This window comes from Myotis brandtii, unplaced genomic scaffold, assembly GCF_000412655.1.
Source record: "Myotis brandtii unplaced genomic scaffold, ASM41265v1 scaffold8, whole genome shotgun sequence".
Lineage (NCBI taxonomy): Eukaryota > Metazoa > Chordata > Mammalia > Chiroptera > Vespertilionidae > Myotis > Myotis brandtii.
The window spans coordinates 6,504,116-6,526,399 of NW_005371219.1; the positions used below are offsets into that span (position 1 = coordinate 6,504,116).

At 38.7% G+C, this 22,284-nt stretch overlaps 2 protein-coding genes across 2 annotated transcripts in view; both read right to left on the reverse strand.

Annotated features, from left to right (window-relative positions):
• GTF3C6 (general transcription factor IIIC, polypeptide 6, alpha 35kDa) overlaps positions 1-10,026 on the reverse strand; it is a 46,591-nt gene extending 36,565 nt beyond the window's left edge. Inside the window, exons 1-2 of the mRNA XM_014531329.1 lie at positions 9,939-10,026; positions 4,947-5,161 (exon numbers count right to left, since the gene is read on the reverse strand). Of these exons, the coding sequence (XP_014386815.1) occupies positions 4,947-5,009 (63 nt within the window). The 5' untranslated portion in view covers positions 5,010-5,161; positions 9,939-10,026. The remainder of the gene's footprint in view (positions 1-4,946; positions 5,162-9,938) is intronic.
• The window catches only part of AMD1 (adenosylmethionine decarboxylase 1), a 24,546-nt gene continuing 11,497 nt past the window's right edge, over positions 9,236-22,284 (reverse strand). Inside the window, 9 exon segments of the mRNA XM_014531328.1 lie at positions 9,236-11,375; positions 11,772-11,884; positions 11,887-11,926; positions 12,009-12,101; positions 12,224-12,368; positions 12,467-12,509; positions 14,055-14,157; positions 15,377-15,503; positions 16,418-16,504. Of these exon segments, the coding sequence (XP_014386814.1) occupies positions 11,235-11,375; positions 11,772-11,884; positions 11,887-11,926; positions 12,009-12,101; positions 12,224-12,368; positions 12,467-12,509; positions 14,055-14,157; positions 15,377-15,503; positions 16,418-16,504 (892 nt within the window). The 3' untranslated portion in view covers positions 9,236-11,234.

Genomic DNA, 22,284 nt, shown 5'->3' on the forward strand with positions numbered 1-22,284 from the left:
ATATATATATTTTTTAAATATATTTTATCGATTTTTTTACAGAGAGGAAGGAGAGTTAGAAACATCGATGAGAGAGAAACATCCATCACAGCTGCCTCCTGCACTCCCCCTTCTGGGGATGTGCCCTCAACCAAGGTACATGCCCTTGACCGGAATCGAACCTGGGACTCTTGAGTCCGCAGGCTGACACTCTATCCACTGAGCCAAACTGGCTAGGGCAAAATATATTTTAAAAAAAAGAAACTGGTTTAGTGAGGAGGAAGAGATAAATTGATAAGGGGCCTTAAGGCTCAGTGTAGATAATGTACAATTTTTATGAGGAGCTGCTTTAAAGGTTTATGAAAAAGGACTTATGATGTGCTCAAAACAGTGCTCAAGAAAGATGAATTGTGTTATAATAATAATAGGCAACATTTATTGAACACATTATATGCCAGGTACATATACATGGGGCAGGCAAATGTATTTTACAATTGTGAGTATGAGAAACTATTCTTATATTATTATTTACTAATTATTATATTATTTCTCATACAAACAATGGTAAACCCACTTTTGCTCACTCCCGTATTAACTACTTTACATATTAGCCCATTTAATCTTAAAACAACCCTGTGAAGAAGGCACAGTTATCTATATAGTACAAGCAAGGAAACTGAGGCAAAGGTCTATCAAAGTAGGTTCCATGGCTCTAAATAGCAGACCAGAAATATGAACTCGAGCAGTCTGATTCTAAACCCGGTATTCCTTCCGTCATGTGACATGGCCTCTCTCTCTTTCCCTAGAGCTATTTCCCTGTAAGACAGACAGCTAGGGGGCTACTTAGGTGGTTGTAGTAGTCTGAAGCAGATACTGATTGAGTTTGGACTTTAATCACAGAAAAAGCAAGAAAGGTATGATACAGAAAAAATGCCACTGGTGGGTTAACAGGATTTGCTCGATATATTTAAAAATGATGATGAAATATTTATTGGACACGTACTATGTGGCAGGAGCTGCTAGGTGCTTAGGGAAGACACAATAAACCAAATCAGTAAAGTTCCTGCACATGTGGAGCAAGATTGTGTTATTAGTAAAAAGAAACAACCTGGTTATATATGCACAGACTTTGTCCAGAAGGAAGCACAACAAACTGGTAACACGGGTTGTTTAGGCGGGGAATGAGCTAGAAGCAGGGACACGGATGGAAGGGAAACCTCAAGAATTGTGCCTGTTGAATTTTAACATATGGGTGTGTTACCTATTTAAAAGTTATACATTTTAAAAATATATATTTTTTATTGATTTCAGAGAGGAAAGGAGAGGGAGAAATAGAAACATCAATGATGACAGAGAATCATTGATTGGCTGCCTCCTGCTTGTCCCCTACTGGGGATTGTGCCTGCAATCTAGGCATGTGCCCTGACTGGGAATAGAACCATAACTTCCTGGTTCATAGGTCAATGCTCAACCACTGAGCCACACCAGCCTGGAAAAAGTTATAAGACTGTGTGCTGTCTACTAAGACATATGTATATTTGCATACTTACCTATATATGCAAATACACATATTTGCTTGTATATGTACAGACTTTTTGGCAGTTCATACAAGAAACTGGCAAGACTGGATGCCTCTGAGGAAGGGAATTGGGTGGGTGGGAAATTGAGGTAAGAGTGACTGAATTTCACCCTATATATGTATCATTTGCATTTTTATGAATTTGGTTAATATAATGTGCAGAAGTATTAATTTTAAAATGAACTGAGTTTTGAAAGTAGTAAGCAGAAACATATGAATAGAAGTTTTATATAGATAGAAAATCCCACACATTTTTATTTTATATACTAGTGTGATTTCTCCAAGTTGTAACTTTTACCAAATTTAACATTCAAAGAAAAAGTGTGTGTGCATGTGCACACATGCAATGTAGGAGAACTGACAAAAGCATTGGTGTTTGTGAAAATAAGGGAATTAAAATATTTGGGCTTTTGCCTAATGTGGGAAAAACGCCTCAGCTATCAAAATTGTCTAGATAAGTTTTCAAAAATGCCTAAGGCAGTTTCACTTCATACAATAGACACTCTGTTGAAACAGGTTCAGGTGGTGGCCAACCTCCACCCATAAGCTTCAGGGTTTTTGTGCTTCTTTTAGAACTAACTAACCCTGACATGACAGCTTGCACTTTGTTTTAAATCTGAATTGATCCACTCAGTCCTAAACAAAATTTGGACCATGAAAACCCCTTATTCTTTCGCAGAAGTAGGATGGCCAATTTGGTGAAATCATGATTAGAAAATTTAGTTTTGTTGTAACTAAATTTTAACTTTCAGCATCTTAAGACAGATTTATTGAGGTATAACTGACATACAATAAATTTATTGATTTCAGAGAGGAAAGGAGAGGGAGAAATAGAAACATCAATGATGACAGAGAATCATTGATTGGCTGCCTCCTGCTTGTCCCCTACTGGGGATTGTGCCTGCAATCTAGGCATGTGCCCTGACTGGGAATAGAACCATAACTTCCTGGTTCATAGGTCAATGCTCAACCACTGAGCCACACCAGCCTGGAAAAAGTTATAAGACTGTGTGCTGTCTACTAAGACATATGTATATTTGCATACTTACCTATATATGCAAATACACATATTTGCTTGTATATGTACAGACTTTTTGGCAGTTCATACAAGAAACTGGCAAGACTGGATGCCTCTGAGGAAGGGAATTGGGTGGGTGGGAAATTGAGGTAAGAGTGACTGAATTTCACCCTATATATGTATCATTTGCATTTTTATGAATTTGGTTAATATAATGTGCAGAAGTATTAATTTTAAAATGAACTGAGTTTTGAAAGTAGTAAGCAGAAACATATGAATAGAAGTTTTATATAGATAGAAAATCCCACACATTTTTATTTTATATACTAGTGTGATTTCTCCAAGTTGTAACTTTTACCAAATTTAACATTCAAAGAAAAAGTGTGTGTGCATGTGCACACATGCAATGTAGGAGAACTGACAAAAGCATTGGTGTTTGTGAAAATAAGGGAATTAAAATATTTGGGCTTTTGCCTAATGTGGGAAAAACGCCTCAGCTATCAAAATTGTCTAGATAAGTTTTCAAAAATGCCTAAGGCAGTTTCACTTCATACAATAGACACTCTGTTGAAACAGGTTCAGGTGGTGGCCAACCTCCACCCATAAGCTTCAGGGTTTTTGTGCTTCTTTTAGAACTAACTAACCCTGACATGACAGCTTGCACTTTGTTTTAAATCTGAATTGATCCACTCAGTCCTAAACAAAATTTGGACCATGAAAACCCCTTATTCTTTCGCAGAAGTAGGATGGCCAATTTGGTGAAATCATGATTAGAAAATTTAGTTTTGTTGTAACTAAATTTTAACTTTCAGCATCTTAAGACAGATTTATTGAGGTATAACTGACATACAATAAATTACACATAGTACTAAAAAGTGAACAACTCTATAAATTTTGTATGTGTACAGCTATGACTATAAACAAGGTGGTGAACATATCCATCACCTCTAAAAATTTCCTTGTGCCCTTTTATAATCCCTCCCTCCTGCCCCAGGATAGTAACAATGGTGACTATTTTAAATGGGATGATATTTTCAGCTCTAAGAACGTTGTGTCCTAGGATGTGGGTGCTGTTGCACTTCCTTACCTCACATATATTTTAATGTTTTATAAATGTCCAATAAAATCTTCAAAAATTACCCAGAATTATTCTGCCTTAGCATAGAGCTCGTCTCCTTCAGATAGGTAGTACCAGCACACAAATGTTTTTTGAACGAACGACCTAATGAATAAGGGAGGTGTGGAGTGGGGGTAGCATCTGGTACCAAATGCCATTTGGATCCCTGCTTCTTTTTATCTGGAGGCATGACTTCCACAAAGACAAGAAAATGACCCTCACGTCATGTTCCCCCTTGTACGTTCTGAAGTACAAACTGGGCTAGATCAGGCTACAAAGCATCTGCTGACTGGTATAAGCCCCAAGCTGTTATCAGTTTTCAACCAGGTAAGTACAGAAACTGAGGGCAAGTGTTTAGTTTTTGTAACTATTTGGTAGAATAATTTTTGTCTTCTGAATAAATTTTAAAAATCAGGCTGCACTTATTGAAAAATTCATTTTAATAGTTATTGACATATTGCAACCATCAGTGACAGATTGGGAAAAACTGCTTTTTCATGTCAAAAATCTTAGTCTAGATTACCCTTTACCTCAAATCCTTCAGAAAAATGCTGATTCCTGTGTGAATCCAACCTTTTTGAATATATGAATGCCAAGGCCTTGGTCTTGGAACCCACCCGATCGCTTTGCCTCCATCCTATTTCTGCATCAGGGCTGAAGTCCACATGCTCAGCTCAGCATGGGAGCTCTCATTCACACACTCCTTTACTATCCCTGCATGTACCCACAGGGTAGGTGGCTCAGGGAATCAGGGAGCAAGGGCAGGAACACTTGCTTTGTTATTCTTATTTACCACTCAAACAGTTGATGTACATTGTAGAAAGAGAGATGAGTAAAAGCACACCCATAAATCTATCACCAAGATGGCACTGTCAAACTTATGTTTATTACTCCACATTTCTGTGAAATCTATAAATGCCTATTGTACATGTTTACTTCACTTATATTAAGCAATTCTTTCATATTTTAAGTAAACAAACTTAAGAAGTTTGCAGAAAAGGTTAAACAATCTTTATTAAAAAGTGACCATCATCTCATAATCCTAGCATTGCAAATGTTTCTTTTTATCCATCTTTGGCTCATTAAACTCAACATAACTAAAAGCAAGCCTATTATCTTCCATCCCAACCCTCCTCCTTTTTCTGAGTTGTCAGTAGAACCAAATCAGAAAACTTTAGCTTTCTACTTTTTACCTCTTTGTGTCTCATTTATCATTTTGTCTCTGCAACTTCACAAGTCCTAATATTTCTTACCTTCTCCTCCAGTAGTAGTCTTAACTGGTCTCCTGGCATCCAGTCTACCTTTCTGCAATCCATTTTGAAGCTCCCTCCAGGATTATTTTTGTCCCTTTAAATTTTCTGCCAAACTGTTTTAAGCATTTTTCTTACACAGAAATCTTCAGCTGAGAACATTTCTAGGGAGGAACTGAGCAGTGAGCTGCCAGTAGCCAATACTCAATGAGGTGGTCCTGAAGGCAGAAGTGGAAGGGGAAATGAAATCTAAGTTTAGCATCCACCACAATCTTTCCACCACCATAGTAACCACTTCCCCATCTCCCTCCACTTTCAACACCTCCACCTAAATGGATTCTTGAAATTCCTAGAGGAAGCAATTCACCTTGACCTTTTAAAAAATATTTGCCTTACAATGAATATCACATCCTTCCTTGGTATTTAGTTGGTTCGTAGAGCTGTTAGTTCAATTTTTATTTCAACTATTTTTACTTCCCAACCTTCCTAAGCAAGAGGCACTCTTCTGTGCTCTTGCACCACATGTCTATCATCACCATGTCAACTTCCTGTTAGGTTGTGACTGTGGCTCATTTTTATTATTCTCATCATCTAGCACTATGACTTAAATTTAACTCATAATCAGCATTATAAAATCACTGAACTTTCTTGTAGTTTTACCTACTTATTACAGTGAACCCATTTCCTTTAAACATTTATTTATGCTGCATAGACATAATTAACCAGCACCCTAAATTCTGATATCTAAATTGTAACTACATGCAAACTTTGTATATGGCTATTTTGAAAAACTTCAAGCTAAAAAGGCATTGCCAGATTATCCTCCTTGGGAACTATGTTCAAGGCTACCAGCATTGGTTTAATTGCTGTATTTCCAAAGTCTCATCAGCATTGGTTTCATAATTTCTATTGCAAGTTTTGAATCCAGTCAGGGCTGGTCAGGAAAACATGGGTGAGTGGGAGATACCATTAATCTGCTGGGAGCACCAAGGTCAAGGACTTTAAGGGGTTAGTTAAGTTTCTAACTCCTAAATGGATTTTTGAAATTTCTAGAGCAAGCAATCAGTTCACCTCAAACTGCCCTACTACTAAAATGCTAAAACTGAAGTCAAAAGAAGCAAACATGCTGATGGGAAAATAATTCTTGAATTGTAAATATATACCAGTATGTGAGATAACTGAACCCCCAAGGTTTAGGTTAGGTGGAAAAACGGAGAATTATTTAGAAAAGGTTTAGCTGAGTGATTGATGAGCCAGTGTTTGAATATGAACTCGGGAACTTGTGCAAGCGAGCAGTTCACTTTTTCTCTAGTCAAGATCCTGTAATTCCAGCCCCTGCCTGGCTGCAGCAAGGTGGTCTCTAGACCCTTGCAGACATGCTCTTCATCTCCAGAGGACTGGGGAGCAGGATGTTATCTGGAGTGGGGGTGCTTGTGACTAGCATCTAACATCACACTGTCTGACATGCCCTTTAACCATGGCTCGGCACATTTTACAGGCAAGGAAAATACACAGGTTTTGACATCAGAAGAGGTATGCACGGAGGGGATGGAGGTGGGGGTGTGGGTGTGGGCGGGCCAATGCTGGGTATGTGGTGGGACCGGAGCAGGAGCAGATAAGATGGGAGACCTGTGGGGGAGACTTGTCTCCTTGCGAATGTCCTGGCTGTTGGTAATTCTCTAGCCCTGGAGGCCAACTTGGTCCTTGTTGCTCTTGACAGTTTTGGCCCACTGCTGATGGAGGTGGTGCACAAGGCTGTTTTTTCTGTCAGTGATGTTTTGAGGGGTACTCCCACGTGGGCAGATAGATTGAGGGGTGTCACCTGTTCAAGGTCTTGTAAAGTCAACATGTCAAATCAACTAAAATTGCTTTTGTTTCAAGAACATCTGCCATCTTTTGTTTCTTCCGTTGCCACCTCAGAGAACAACACTTCAATTACTGCCACCTTGGCCACCACTGCACAGTCATCTGGGCAGTTACTTTAAACAAGGCATTTGTCTCCAATGTTTGGGGGCCTCTTTCAGTCCTAAGGTTTAATTACTAAACTCCCCAAAGACAGGAATAGTATCTTTACAGAATAAAGGATATGACCACTTCAATGGGGGAAAAGGGTATCTGTCAAAAGTCAACATCCATTCATGAGAACTATACAGAAGACCATGTAAGATGCCATCTATCTAGGCATCTACACAAACCCAACAGCAAACATTTATGGAATACTGAATGTCTTCCTAAAGGATCAGGACACTACTGAGGCAAAGCCCCCAGGGAGCAGAATGCAAGGATGCACTCACTCAGATGCCGACTGCCACCACCCTAATTTTCATCCTTGAATTTTGTTCCCTAGGTGTCTTGCTTACCTCACTTCAGTCACAGTCAACTCTTATCACTAATACTCAATACGCATTAGAGGTGTTAACCAGTGTAGTAAGAAAACAAAACAAAAAATAATTTTAGCCCTAACCAGTTTGGCTCAGTGGATAGAGCGTCGGCCTGCAGACTGAAGGGTCCCAGGTTCGATTTCGGTCAAGGGCATGTACCTTGGTTGTGGGCACATCCCCAGTAGGGAGTGTGCACGAGGCAGCTGATCGATGTTTCTAACTCTCTATCCCTCTCCCTTCCTCTCCGTAAAAAAATCAAAATATATTTAAAAAATAATAATGAGTTTAGCAAGGTCTCATGATACAAAATTTAAAAATTATTTATCTATAAACTAGCAATTAGAAAAGTTCCCTAGCATCATGAAACATAAAATACTAGAAATCAAGCATGAGAAAGCATCACACAAAACATTGCTGAGAAAAATTTTAAATTACTTATCAGAGAAATGCAGCTTAATACTATACACCCAGAAGCCACAAAAGTATTTATATGCAAACATTCACAGCTGCTTTATTCATATTTTCCCAAACAGGAAACCAGTAAAATGCTCATTAATAGAATGGGTAAAAAAAAAGTGGTATATTCATACTAAGGAATACTACTCAGCAATACATGGTTCAAGCTCTCAAAAACTTTTTACTAAATGAGAGCACTGTATAAAGCAGCGGTTGCCAACCGGTGGTCCTCGAGGTCCGAAAAGTTGGTGACTGCTGGTATAAAGAGTAGATACTATGTGATCCTACTTTTAGGAAAATATCCTAAGAAATCCAGAACACCAACCAGAAAGAATATATGCACCTCTATACAGCGGCAAAAAAGGAGGATCCCTTTGTGACAGCATGGAGGGACCTGGGGAGTATTATGCTAAGTAATAAATACTTACCTCAAATTTTGGAAAATATTCTCTAATAAGCTTATCCTAAGATGTGCATAGACATTTTCATAAAATTCTGATGTTCAGTTTACTGTAGCCAAGGAGGCTGAGGAGCTGAAATTTTACCAAAGAATCACAAAATATGTACACGAGCCCTTGCTGTTGTGCTTTCATGGTTAGAATGTTGGCCTGCACACTGAAGGGTCTCAGGTTCAATTCTGGTCAAGGGCACATGCCTGGGTTGTGGGTTCATTCCCCCACTAGGGGACGACGCATGCAAGAGGCAACCAGTCTCTCTGTCCTTCCTTCCCACTCTCTCTGAAAAGCAATGGAGCCCTAGCTGGTTTGGCTTAGTGTCGGCCTGCGTCTATTCCGGTCAGGAGCATGTACCTTGGTTGCGGGCACATCCCCAGTAGGGAGTGTGCAGGAGGCAGCTGAATTGATATTTCTCTTACTGATGTTTCTAACTATCCCTCTCCCACTCACATCCTCTCTGTAAAAATAAATAAAAATAAAAAAGCAATGGAAAAAATATCCTCTGGTGAGGATTAACAAATAAGTTCTTGCAGGCAAAAAGATCAAGTTTATAATTGTGTTCTAGTTAATAGAAATAACCATCAATTAAGTACAGGAAGCTCACAGCTTGTTCTTCTCCATTCCACCATTATGAGGCCTGTTCCATAAATGAATGTGGTAACATTCTACCTTCAAACCTTTGACTCCCTAAGACCAAACTCACAAATACACATTCTAATTCTTACTATTTACCCTTTCTAATCTCTGATATCCTGGTACATAGTCCAAATAGTTCTTTTGAGCTTCAGTTAATAAAGCCATTAACAAAAAATGTTTAAATCTGAATACCAATTAGCCATTCTCCCAGGAGCTCAAAGGTCTTTTGTCTTCATAACTCACAAATCTTAGGAAATAATCATTTAATAGATTTTTCAATTAATTTAAAAACTTTAGATGCCTAATATTTGATAATGTATACTATTTAAAAAATACATCAACAGAAATGTTCTGAATGGCACTAGACAATCAATTAAGGAAACTTTTATTGAAGCTTAAATTGTGGTACAGAAATACATTTCACCTGATTTAAGTCCAACACCACCATGAAGAGAGAAATTATGGCACCAAAAGTTTCCCTCCTCTATCATAATATACTAGGATTAATTTAAATTACTACTTAATCTACAGTTTTCATTTTTCTAGGTTTTGTTTCATACAAATTTGTGTAGCTTTTCAACATTAGGTAGAAATCTTAAATGTATTAGAAAAAAAAAAATAGACCTCAAGCCAACTCATGTCATCAAATCCACTGGGACACTGTTCCAAGAAAATCCACTTTGAGCACTGGTCCTCAAAACAGCACCAAAACAGTAGGTACTGTGTGCTAATTACAGAATCAAACTGATTCATTGATTGAAAGCTTCTTCAATGAAACTTTGAATCAAGAATGTGCTTAAAATAAGTCAAAAGTGATCCAACCACTTGATTTCAAAACCAAGTAGATTTTATGTTTAGAAACACTAAAAAAAAGTGTTTCGTTGATAAATACGGAAGGAACAAAAACATCACTGCATTAAGCCCCAACGAAAAAAAAAAGTGAGGACAGAATACAAAATGTAGTCGACTTTGCTGTTTTCTAGGCTGCTTAAATCTCACAGTATTTGCAAATACAGCTAAAAATGCCAACTCCTAAAAGCCTGTATTTCTAGTCATTTCCCACTGACCATTTTGGATTTTCGTATGTTTTACGGACAGCCTTCTGCTTCACTGTGTATGTCTGAGTAACCTGAACAGTTCTCATTCACATGATCCTCTGAAACTGTGGTGAAGAAAACACCAGTAAGAGGAACACATAAAGTCAGAACACTATCATGTGCATCACAGTCACAGAACTTCAGGTCACAAGATGGCAATGACATTCATGCCGCTCTGAAATAAAAATTAAGGTGAATGATTTGATTTGACTTACTGAATCCAGTATAACCTTTGTTTTCTCCTTGCTAATAAATTTAGTGATAAAATTTTTTTTATACTACTAACTTAGCAAGTTAGTAAAGACACGGTCTTCATGAGAAGCTATCTTATTTTACTGGAGAGCACAGAATGGCATAGTTCCCATATAGTTCTGCCAGTGTAGTTTAATATTAATTTGTGTCTTCCTTGCTAATCAACACTAGAAGTTTTACTTTTGTCACTACCTTCTAAAAGAGCCAATGCCAATAAAAACTCCCTTGACCTTAAAAGAAAATTAAATCCTAGGGTCCATCCCCTTTCCCCCTCTGGGGTATAAGATTGGTATAGACCCAGTGTAACAGTGTATTGCTTTATTGGGGCGGGGTTGGCAGGGGAGACACCATGGTGAGGAACAAAATCAATGAAAGGAATACAAACTCAGGAAGCAATAATGTTAAAACAGTAGTACACAAAATGGTTAACTGCAATCACTTTCTTAAGAGGACTCCACTCGTGGAAGAAAAACTTTAATTGCCATGGCAAAAAACATCTGAATGAAGTAGAAATTGTTTTCAATAACATTAGTAGAGAATATGTCCTAGAAATTGGAGGTAACTGGATGTAACATCCTGGCAGCAATTTAATAGAACAGTCCCGGATGGTTAGGCTGAGGCCAACACCTAATGAGGACGAAAGCCTTGTCTGTGGGGAATTTTGGAGGATACCTGGAGAAATATTACACTGTGCATAAACCAAATTGAATTGTTGTCATAAGTGTTGTAAAGTTTCATATAGCAAAAGTTTTTTTCTACATGCACTTCAATTTCACAGCAAGAGTGGCATAGGATGCCTAAACACAGAATAGAGCATTCATGCAAGATATCTAACTCCTTGATATAATAATGCATACAATTCAAAATGATTACACTATCATTACATCTAGGGCTTTCTGCAACTACAAGGTGGTGGTTATGGAAAGCATGGCCCCCGGTATCAATATCTAAAAAGCAGCCACCACCTTCTTTTATGTGTGTTTCCTTTTTGCGTTTTTTCTTCATTTTTCTTAATCAACTCTGCTGCTGTTGCTGCTTCTTAGCAAAACTGGTAAAAACAAAGTTGTAATCATTGAACATAGCACTCTGGCAATCAAGACGTTTAAAACCTTCAATCTTCTGGGGCGAAGAAAGCACTGTGCGACATTTAGAACTCTGGGAAAGAAAATTAAATAAACTGTTAGTGCTTCCAACCTGCAAAAGATTCACAAACAACATAGTTATGCCACAAATATTTAAAACATTTATCTTCATAAAACTATGGTATTTGAAATATCTTAGCTGCCTTCTTATGGGCTTAAGTGAGATAAGATAATTTATGTCCACCAGCCCCCATCCCAATCCCAGGCCTGCCAACAGGGACAATAAACAGTACAGGGGGAAGCCCACCAATTAACTAGATATAAAACAAGAACCAATAGAAATTTAACGAAACAGAGGAAACTTTTCATCCCAAAAACCTCAACTAGTATCTGACTGATAGGTACCATTTTATGACATTCCTCACTACCCTTATTTTCTGGAAGATTTTATTGTCAAAAAACCAAGTACCTGGTTTACAAACAAGGTGGTCACAAATTTTCCTGGCTTGAAGACTTCCACAACTTTTCTGATCAGGTCATCATAGGAGGTCTGACTTAAGTTTGTTTCAAAGCTAACATAAGAAATTCTGGTTCTGGAGTGATGTGAATAGTCCAATAATTTCCCTTAGAGAAATAGTTTTGTGTTAATAATGGAAAGGGCACACTTAAATATTTAAATAAGTATTAAGCAAATATTATTACTTACATCCGATTTCATGCCATTCATCGAATACCCACAAGGATTGAACATTGTGGCATCAATGACAGAACCTGGTATCAGGTCACGAATTCCACTCTCCTGAAAAGGAAAGAAAGAAAAAAGAGACTGAATTAAATACAAATTTAAAAAATAAAACAAGTATGAGTTAAACAATATATTTTAGTCCCCAAGCAGAATCCAGAATTACTGAAAATCCTTACACGAGTGACATCCTTTGCAGTAACACCATCTTTCATGTAGAACTGGTCCATAACTGCTGGGTCAAGCTCACTCATCAGAATTTCCAGGGTTTGATCTGGCTGACTGATTACCCTACTCTCTGGGAAATCCAAAGTATACAAGTACCTATACAAAAGTAAAAAATCATTTTTAAAAATGACAACCGGCAATTTAAAGTAATCTTATATACAAGAAAAAAATCGGTAAGATTATGTCCAACATACCAACAGTCAGAATTCATACGTCCCATACAATATGCTGCTCCATCTGTTGAGGGAGGAGAAAGTAAAATAAATGCAACAGTTCCATTTGATAGGATGGTTTTTTTCTCACCCTTCCAATAGCTGGGATGATACTATTTGCCTCCTACCAGAAATATCAGTGAAGGAAAATAAGTGGGTGAATTCACAAGTAGGCAAGACTCTCCCCCATCACCCTTTAAAATATATGTATATATTTTACTGACTGTCGTTTAGAAATTCTCTTCAGCAGCCAGTGAGTCAGTCTAAGTGGTGCTGAGAAAACTATGGTTCCTTCTCCCCTAAAGCTCCATTAGGAAATAGAATTTGGTTGCCCATTTATCTACTCTCCCAAGTAAATACAACTTATTTTATGTAATACTTTCCATATTGTTTCAAAGCCTCACTCAACACAGTAAATTAACAATTGGTAGATATTTACATTAAGTTACAATTAGCACTCTCTGATTTAGACCAGTTTAGTTTCATATTAGTAGATAAGAATAGAAATCTGATTTTTTTTTTTAAAATCATGCCAGTAAGTGACTGTCAAATTATTAAAATGATCCTAAGTTATCAGCTTTATCTAGGATATAAGGGTGTTGGATTAGAAAACCCTTAGTTCCTTGACCTTAAAGCTCAAAAAGGAAGGTTTATAGTCCTGGCCGGTGATTCAGTTGATTGGAGTGTTGCCCAATACACCAAAGGGTTGCAGGCTCAAATCTTAGAGCATATACCTAGGTTGCAAGTTTGATACCTGTTCAGGCCATGAGAGGCAACTGATCAATGTTTCTTTTCTTTTTTTTTTTTTTAAATATATTTTATTGATTTTTTACAGAGAGGAAGGGAGAGAGATAGAGAGTTAGAAACATCGATGAGAGAGAAACATCAATCAGCAGCCTCCTGCACATCTCCTATTGGGGATGTGCCCGCAACCCAGGTACATGCCCTCGACCGGAATCGAACCTGGGACCTTTCAGTCCGCAAGCCGACGCTCTATCCACTGAGCCAAACCGGTTTCGGCAGATCAATGTTTCTTTTTCACATCTCTCTCTCTCAAAAAAGCAAAACAAAACAAAACCCAAAACACACACATATCCTTAATATGTATTTTTTTAAAGAAGATCTCTAAATATAAGTTTTGTAAATGAAAGAAAATCTTGCCTAGTATACTGAAGGCACTATGATCTCACTGTGCTGGTCATTTATAAAGCAGCTTAATTCCTGTATAGAATGCTGGATCAGTGTCTTAACAGAGGATTATGCAGTCACTCACTGGGCATTTTTCTGGATGAAGGGATCATAGCCTTCATATACACTAAGTTAGATATAAATCAGAGCAAGTGACTGGATCAAGATGAATTGGTTTCATTTTCTATCATTTTAACAACAATGACCCGAGGTGCACACACATATACTCTAAAATTTATAATCAACTATATTGATACACTTATCTTAATTATAAACATGCTACATTTGCATAAATGTGCTTTCATATATATATAAAGATTTCTGAAAAGATATACCTCTAACTTTAATAAAGCAGGTTTCAATTCTATTTATTTAAACTTACTTGGGAAAATTGCATTAAGAAACTCTATTTCTTCCTGGAAATTCCGGTGTGGGTACCCTTGGTGAGAAGGCTTCATGAAATTCTTACGAGAATAAAAGAAGCTCTAAAAAAGGAAGATAAACCAATATCCATGAGTCAAGTACTACTAGGAACAACTTTGTAAACTGTGGAAAAGTCTCAGCAGAGTATTAATAATATAAGTGCATTAATGACTTTCTACAAACTAAAATGCCCAGCCTACAGATGATGGGTCATAACAACGATACCAATTAAAATACAATAAAGCAGTGGTTTCTGATCTGAGCATTAAATAGACATGTAAACCAAAATTTTGTGGGAGAACATGTGTACATTAAACTTTAAGAGTCAGTGATTCAGCACTAGCCAGTGTAACTCAGTGGTCATCCTTTGCCCTAAAGGGTCGTGGGTTCCATTCCCAATCGATACATAGCAAGGTTTGGGCTTGTTCCCCATTGGGGGCATGTACATGAGGCAACCGATCAATGTTTATCCTTTACATCAGTGTTTCTATCTCTCCAGAATCAATGAAAAATACATCCTTAAGAAAAGAGTCAGTGATCAAAAAATTAAGGACATATTGCTTGAGTTTCTTATGAGGATCAATAATTAACAAAAACTTTCTTAGGTCCTAGTAACAAGATATCCTTTACCCTAATTAGGTAAAATACTAAAATTCAACATCTGCTCATCAGAACAATTATGCCCTAAGTAAACACCGTAATTCTTTAAAAAAAATTTTTTTTATTGACTTCAGAGAGGAAGGGAGAGGGAAAGATAGAAACATCGACGAGAAAGACACATCGATCAGCTGCCTCATTCATGCTCCCTACTGGGAATCGAGCCTACAACCTGGGCATGTGCCCTGATCAGAAATGGAACCCGGGACCTCTTGGTCCATGGGATAATGCTCAATCCATTGAGCCACACCAGCCGGGCTATCGCCTTAATTCTTAAATGTTATCAGAATTTAACTCTATATACTGTTGCTCTTAACATAATCAACTTTTTATTATGAAAACTGAATTTTTCTTGCTTTCACTTGTTTTCTTAGTTTCTTTGCCCTTCATATTAACATTTCAAGGAGTTAAATATTGAACATGCCTGGTTTCTTCATTTCTTTCTCCCATATGGATTTTATCCCAACTCATTCTCTGCTTCCTCCATATTCTGCAATTCTTCAGCATCAGGAAGAATATTCTTTCTCTCATGGTGTGCCCACCCTTACCCATTACAACCAAAGCAATAAGTATACGAATTTATTTATAAGTTAAAGGATTAAATAATGTTTTTTGATTACTTACTTGAATTGAGTCAAACCCACTGTAATCCCTAGCAAGTTTCAACAGGGGAACCAGTGCTTTCAGCAAGAGGGTGGTACCACATGTCTTCAAAATGAAACGTCTCTTGGAGACAAACATGCTACTCTCACTACAATTAAAAAAAGTTACAATATTATAATGCTATTTATGTACTATTGATACAATTAACCTATTATTGGACTATAATTTACAATATAAATTTTTGCTAATTTTAAATGTTAAAACCTCAAGGAAGCAAATAATGTACTACAGTAGTCTTCCTCTTCTATTATACAAAAATCAGTTTAAGTTCTAGAACCCACAGAAATAGTCCTTAAATTCATTATAAAGCATATTAGCTCATTATACACACCCTCTTTTTTACTACTAAATTTTTCTCCTCACCTATCCTAAGACATTATTAAATTCATACTTTACATCATCTTGCACCATCCACTCTCACATGTACTTCTATAGCCATCTCATTACTTCTTACACTAGGTAATAAGCCCAGTGAAGAAAGGAATGTTTGTTTTCACTCACCATTATATCTCTATGGTACCTTAGGAACCTTGTTCAATCCAAGGCCCATTATAATATGTATAAGAATTCAACATATTTATTGAATAAATTATCTTTGTACCTATAAAGAGGTTGAATGACTTTTTTCTGTTATAGATGGCAATCCTATTTGTACAGCGGAGCTAACTTCACTTTGCCTAAGGTTCTGATATTGAGAGGCATATACTAAAAGTAAGACCCCAATCTGCAAGGTAAAGGTACAATGTCATTCTACACACTTTATAGATACTTCCTGCTCACTACAAATAGGTAAAGATGGCAACCATCTTGAAGATCTTTCAGGTAAGACTTCAAAACCTACTGCCTAGGGATACCTGAATTAACATTTTATTTTACACCGTATTTTTAAAAATAAGGTTAAAATAATTATAGAACTAAGGTCCAGGGGAACAATTTGCTATTCTATATATAGTATAATTCAGACAGAAATATGTTAGGTAACTCTTGTTTTACAGGACTTACCTGAGTACATAAGCTTCCTGCTTGTCAGTTTTTGTCACACTTATGATTGAACATTGCACATCCTTCAAAAGTATGTCCCACTCGGATCTATCATTTAATAAAAAAGATGATTGATTCATTATACTATTTGCCTACTCTCAAAAATTATAAATCACATTTAGAAGAGTTTTTCAATGATAAACAAAACGTATTTTATATTTGTTGGCACATATTATAGTAGCTTCTCTACATTTAGATTTGTTCCAAAACTGTCTATCTATATTGACATCCATTAAATAAGATAACATTATTGGCAATTTACTAAGAAAAAGAAAAATAGACAAAATACCATAAATAAGCCATATACAGAGGATATTTAAAAGGAAACCAAGGCCCTCACCGGTTTGGTTCAGTGGATAAGAGTGTTAGCCTGTTGTCTGAAGGGTCCAGGGTTTGATTCCTGTCAGGGTCACATGCCCAGGTTGTGGGATTGATCACCAGTAGGGTGTGCGGGAGGTAGCCAATCAGTGATTCTCTCTCATCAATGATGTTTCTCTCTCTCCCTTCCTCTCTGAAATAAATTATCTATAATAATAAAAGCATAATATGCTAATTACACCGGATGTCCTTCCAGACGAAGCCAGGGCTGCAAGGAAAGCTGGTGCCGGCAGCCGGGGAAAGGAAGGCCTACTTTTGCATGAATTTTGTGCATCGGGCCTCTAGTATTTATATAAAAGGCTAAGTGTCTGTCTGTCCAACCGGTAGCTATGACGCACACTGACCACCAGGGAGCAGATGCTCAACGCAGGAGCTGCTATGAACTGCACTGGCCATCTATCCTATATAATAAAATCCTAATATGCAAACTGACCAAATGGCAGAACTGGTCGCTATGATGCACACTGACCACCAGGGGGCAGACGCTCAACACAGTAGCTGCCCCCTGTGGTCAGTGTGCCAGAAGCTGGGTTCACGGCTGGTGAGTGCAGCAGTGGAGACGGGAGAGGCTCCCACATCCACGGCAGCACTAAGGATGTCTGACTGCCGCATTAGTCTAAGCCAGCAATTGGACACCCCCCAAGGGCTCCGGGATTGCGAGAGGTTGCAGGCTGGGCTGAGGGACTCCCCGCAAGTGCACGAATTTCATGCACCGGGCCTCTAGTATATATATAAAGGCCTAATATGCAACTTTCCCCCATGGGAGTTCGACTGGGAGACCCATCACTCGCTATGATGTGCACTGACCACAGGAAGACCCTGGCCGGCAGCCGGGGAAGGGAGGCCCCAGCTGGCAACCAAAATGCCCTGATCAGCCCTGATCACCGGCCAGGCCTAGGGACCCTACCTGTGCACAAATTTTGTGCACTGGGCCTCTAGTTTCCAACTCTGCCAAGATCCCCCATGGTGCAGCCTACAACCCAGCTCAGCCCGGAAACGGTGGCTGTGGATGCTGGGTAATGACGCCATGTAGCAATGCCCAGCTTCCTCTCCATGGTGACTAGGCTCCTTGGAGTTTCTTCAGCCCAAGAAACCGACTTGCTTTATAGTCAGGTGCAAACATTTTATAGTTTAAATGTTTGTGAAGTGTTTTCCCGAGCCTCAAGTCCTAGAGCAGGTAGATAGTAGACTCAGTAGAATCCTATTTTCTTTTCATTAGCAAGACATGAATAGGGATATTAAAATATTTCTTCTAATTGATTTCCTTTCAATGTGCATGAATCTGTGCACTGGGACACTAGTTTATATCTCACCATTTTTCATGATCTAGTTTAAATCCCAACTCTCAGAAACCATTACTTTTCACTAGTTAAATGATTAAAGCATATTAAAAATTGAGAAACATTATCAAAAAATGAAGGAAAAAAAAGCCTTTGGCTGGCAATTCAACAGTACAAGCATTCTCACAAGATCTTGGGCATACAACGTGGCTCTCTTATGAAATGGGAAAATGTCTATTTCAATAAAGTAGAAAGTCTGTAGTATAGGCAATAATAGCAAAACTGAAGCCATATGGATATACAATTAAGTAAACTAGTATTTTTTTTTCTTAAAAATTTGTTTTGATTTTGAGAGAGAAAGAAAGGGAGAGGGAGAAGGGAGGGATAGAAACATCAATGAAAGAGAAACACTTATCAGCTGCTTCCTGCACAACCACTACTGGGGAATGAACCTGCAACCCGGGCATGTGCCCTGACCTAGAATAGAACCAGTGACCCCTTGGTTCATAGGTCAACACTCAACCACTGAGCCATGCTGGCTGGGTCTTTGCCCATTCTTTAATTGGATTGTTTGTCTTCCTTTGGTTAAGTTGTATGAGTTCCAAAAAATAAAGGAAAAAACGTATCCTATCTAATAAGGAGGTAATATGCAAATTGACCATCACTCTAACACATAAGATGGCTGCCCCCATGTGGACACAAGAAGGCCACCATAAGATGACCGGCAGGGGAGGTCAGTTGTGGGTGATCAAGCCAGCAGAGGGTAGGGGGGGGGGGGGGAGCAGGCCTGCAGGGGAAGGCAGTTGGGGGTGACTAGGCCTGCAGGTGAGGATAGTTAGGAGCAACCAGGCCGGCAGGGGAGGGCAGTTGGAGGCAATTGGGCTGGCAGCGGAGTGGTTAGGGGCAATCAGGCAGGCAGGCAGGCGAGCGGTTGGGAGCCATCAGTCGTGGATTATGAGAGGGATCCCAGATTGGAGAGGGTGCAGGCTGGGCTGAGGGACACTACCCGCCCCCCACACGAATTTTGTGCACTGGGTCTCCAGTAAATACATAAGTTACATGAGTTTCTTAAACATTTTGGATATTAAACCTTTACCAGATGTATCATTGCCAAATATGTTCTCCCATACAGTGGGCTTCCTTCTCATTTTGTTGATGGTTTTGTGGTTTTTTTGGGTTGTTGTTTTTTTTTTTGCTGTGCATTAACTTTAATTTTGATAGTCCCATCTGTTTATTTACTCCTTAGTTTCCTTTGCTCAGGGGATGTATCGGTAAACATATCACTTCAAGAGATATCTGAGATTTTGCTGCTTATAGTTTCACGACTTACATTTAAGTCTCAGCTTTTATTCTCTGTTGCTGACTGGATAAACTCATTCACTCTTTTGTCATGTCCATTCTATTTAAGCCCATCCAGTAATTTTTATTTCAGTAATTATTTTCAAGTTCTATCTTCTATTTTTTTTTTTGCTAAGACTCTCTTTCATTTTGAGAGTATTCACTCTTACTTATAAAACCGTTATGACAGCTGCCTTTAAATCTTGATCTGCATCACCTCAAGGCTGGTATATGTTGACTGTCTTCCTTTGAGAGACACTGAGAATATCCTGATCTTCTGTATAATTGAGCAATGTATCATTGCAGCCTGAACATTTTGATCATGTTATATAATTTTTTAAAAATGTTTATGGAAGGGGGCAAAGGGAAGAGGCAGCAACAGAGATCGATCAGCTGCCTCCCACACATGCCCAGACTGGGATTGAACCTGCAACCCAGGCATGGCCCTGACAGGGAATTGAACCCATAACCCTTCAAGGATAAGGATGACATGAGCCACACCAGCCAGGCCAAGTTATATAATTTTAAATGGTATTTAAATCCTACGGAGCATGTTGATTTAAAAATTGTTTTAGCAAGCAATTGAAATGTTATGGTTCAGTCTTCAAGTTCTCGTCTAACTTCTTTTTATGGGTTTATGTTAGGTTTCAGTTTAGTTAGGGAAGGCTATTATGCATGCCACTAGAGGCCTGATGCTTGGCCCTCCAAGCCCAGGCTTTGCCTGGAAGGCGGTCTGATCTAATTAGCATATCAGCTCTTTATTATATAGGATGGTATTCAGATCTATCATGCACTCAGTGGCCAGTCTGGTACTGGGAGGTGAGCTATCAGTTCTCAAAGCCTTGAATCTTCTGTTTAGGGTCAGAGCCATACATGAGCAGCTCAGGGGTATTCATATAAATCTTTATGGGACTCACTTTCTTCAACTCTTTCTCCTCTCCATAATAGCTCTGACAATGTCTGGCTCAAAGGCAGAAGCAGGGGAACTTTTTGGTCCTCTGGCTAGAAAGCCAAGGCTTTAGGTTTCCCACTCTGCAGCAGGCAGCCTGTGATTATCTGTCTCTCTTGGGCCAAATGGGGAGATGACAGAGGGAAAACAACAACAGGGATATGCCTGATGCTATTCTATCTTGGGACCACAGTTCTTCTGGTCAAAAAATGTTCCCCCCTCCTTGGAGTTTAGGCATCTACCTGGCTACAATTACTACAGGACTGCATTATCTGTGGCAGGAAAGAACAGAAGAAAAACAAAACAAAATAAAACTAAACCAAAAGGGGATCCCACCCATTCTCTTTGAGCCAAAGGGACCCCTCCTTCCTGTCTTTACAGACCAGAAAAAGAAGACTTCTTGGAGTTCTTTATTTGCACCTGGTGTGCAGTTCCAGGTTTATGGCAGCCTTTGAGACCACCCTAGGAGATTCCAGAGAAAAAAAGAAACAGGAAACCATGGCTGTTTCAGTGGCATTTTAAATTCTGGTTTCCTTCTTTCATTCACCTGCTAACATTTACTTTTCAGAGCCCTCACCATGCATTCTGTCCAGGGTTTTTAGTTGCATCTAGCAAGGTGCTTATTCCACCTTAATGGAAACCACACAGTGCTCCTGTAAGTCATTCACCATTACTTAAATTCTGCAACCAAACAGAAATCCTCCAGCAGTCATTATTTTTCCAAAGTCAGTGTGAAAGAAAGCAATTGTGTGAAAACACCTTAAACACAGTTGGATGGTCTATCAACCAAGTGGTTATAAAGACATAATCCTAGGAGAGCTGCTAGGCTCAGAAATATAATAAATACCAGAGGCCCGATGCACGAAACTCGTGTAAGAGTAGGCCTTCCTTTCCCCGGCTGCCGGCACCCACCAGCTTCCTTCCCGGCTTCGTCCAGAAGGACATCTGGTCTAATTAGCATATTATGCTTTTATTATTATAGGTAACAAGTCAGGGGGGAGGGGCAAGAAAGATGTGACAGAAATAAAACTGAAGATATTAATACAATGCTATACATGTGCATGAAGTGAATGGTGAAAGACCAACACCAAAACAGCTGAGAATTCCAGTATATCATTCAATCACATTTCTGTGGGAAAAATAAGCCTCCTTTTGTAAATAAAATGAGGCTTTACTGGATTCTAGCCACACCCACTCATTTATATGAGTGTCTATGGTTGCTTTCTCCCTATAAGGTCATAGCTGAGTAGTTGCAACATAGACTGTACTGTCTGCCTTGCAAAGTTTTAAATTTTCTATCTGGCCCTTTACAGATTTTTGCTGACACCTGTTATAGAGGAAAGATTTTAAGTGCCCTGCTTTATGTCCAAATTTTTTAAAAATATATTTTATTGATTTTTTTTTTACAGAGAGGAATGGAGAGGGATAGAGAGTTAGAAACATCAATGAGAGAGAAACATCAATCAGCTGCTTCCTGCACACCTCCTACTGGGGATGTGCCCGCAACCAAGGTACATGCCCTTGACCGGAATCAAACCTGGGACCTTTCAGTCCGCAGGCCGACGCTCTATCCACTGAACCAAACCAGTTAGGGTTTATGTCCAAATGTAATGATGAAAAAGACCAAGTATTTTGTACAGTTGACCAAGGCATTTTCTAAATTCCTTGTTTGTGATTTCAAAGTGAGATAGTATAAAGTTAGAATGTAACAGCAGGTTCAGTATGGTGGAAGGTGACACACTAACACCTAGACTAGTCTATAGTATAAACTATTTTACAAATTTGGTCTTTTTTGTAGGTCACTGTTATTTTACGTATGTTTTAAATACAGACTAGTGGCCTAGTACATGAAATTCGTGCGGGGGGGGGGGGGGGCCCCCCCC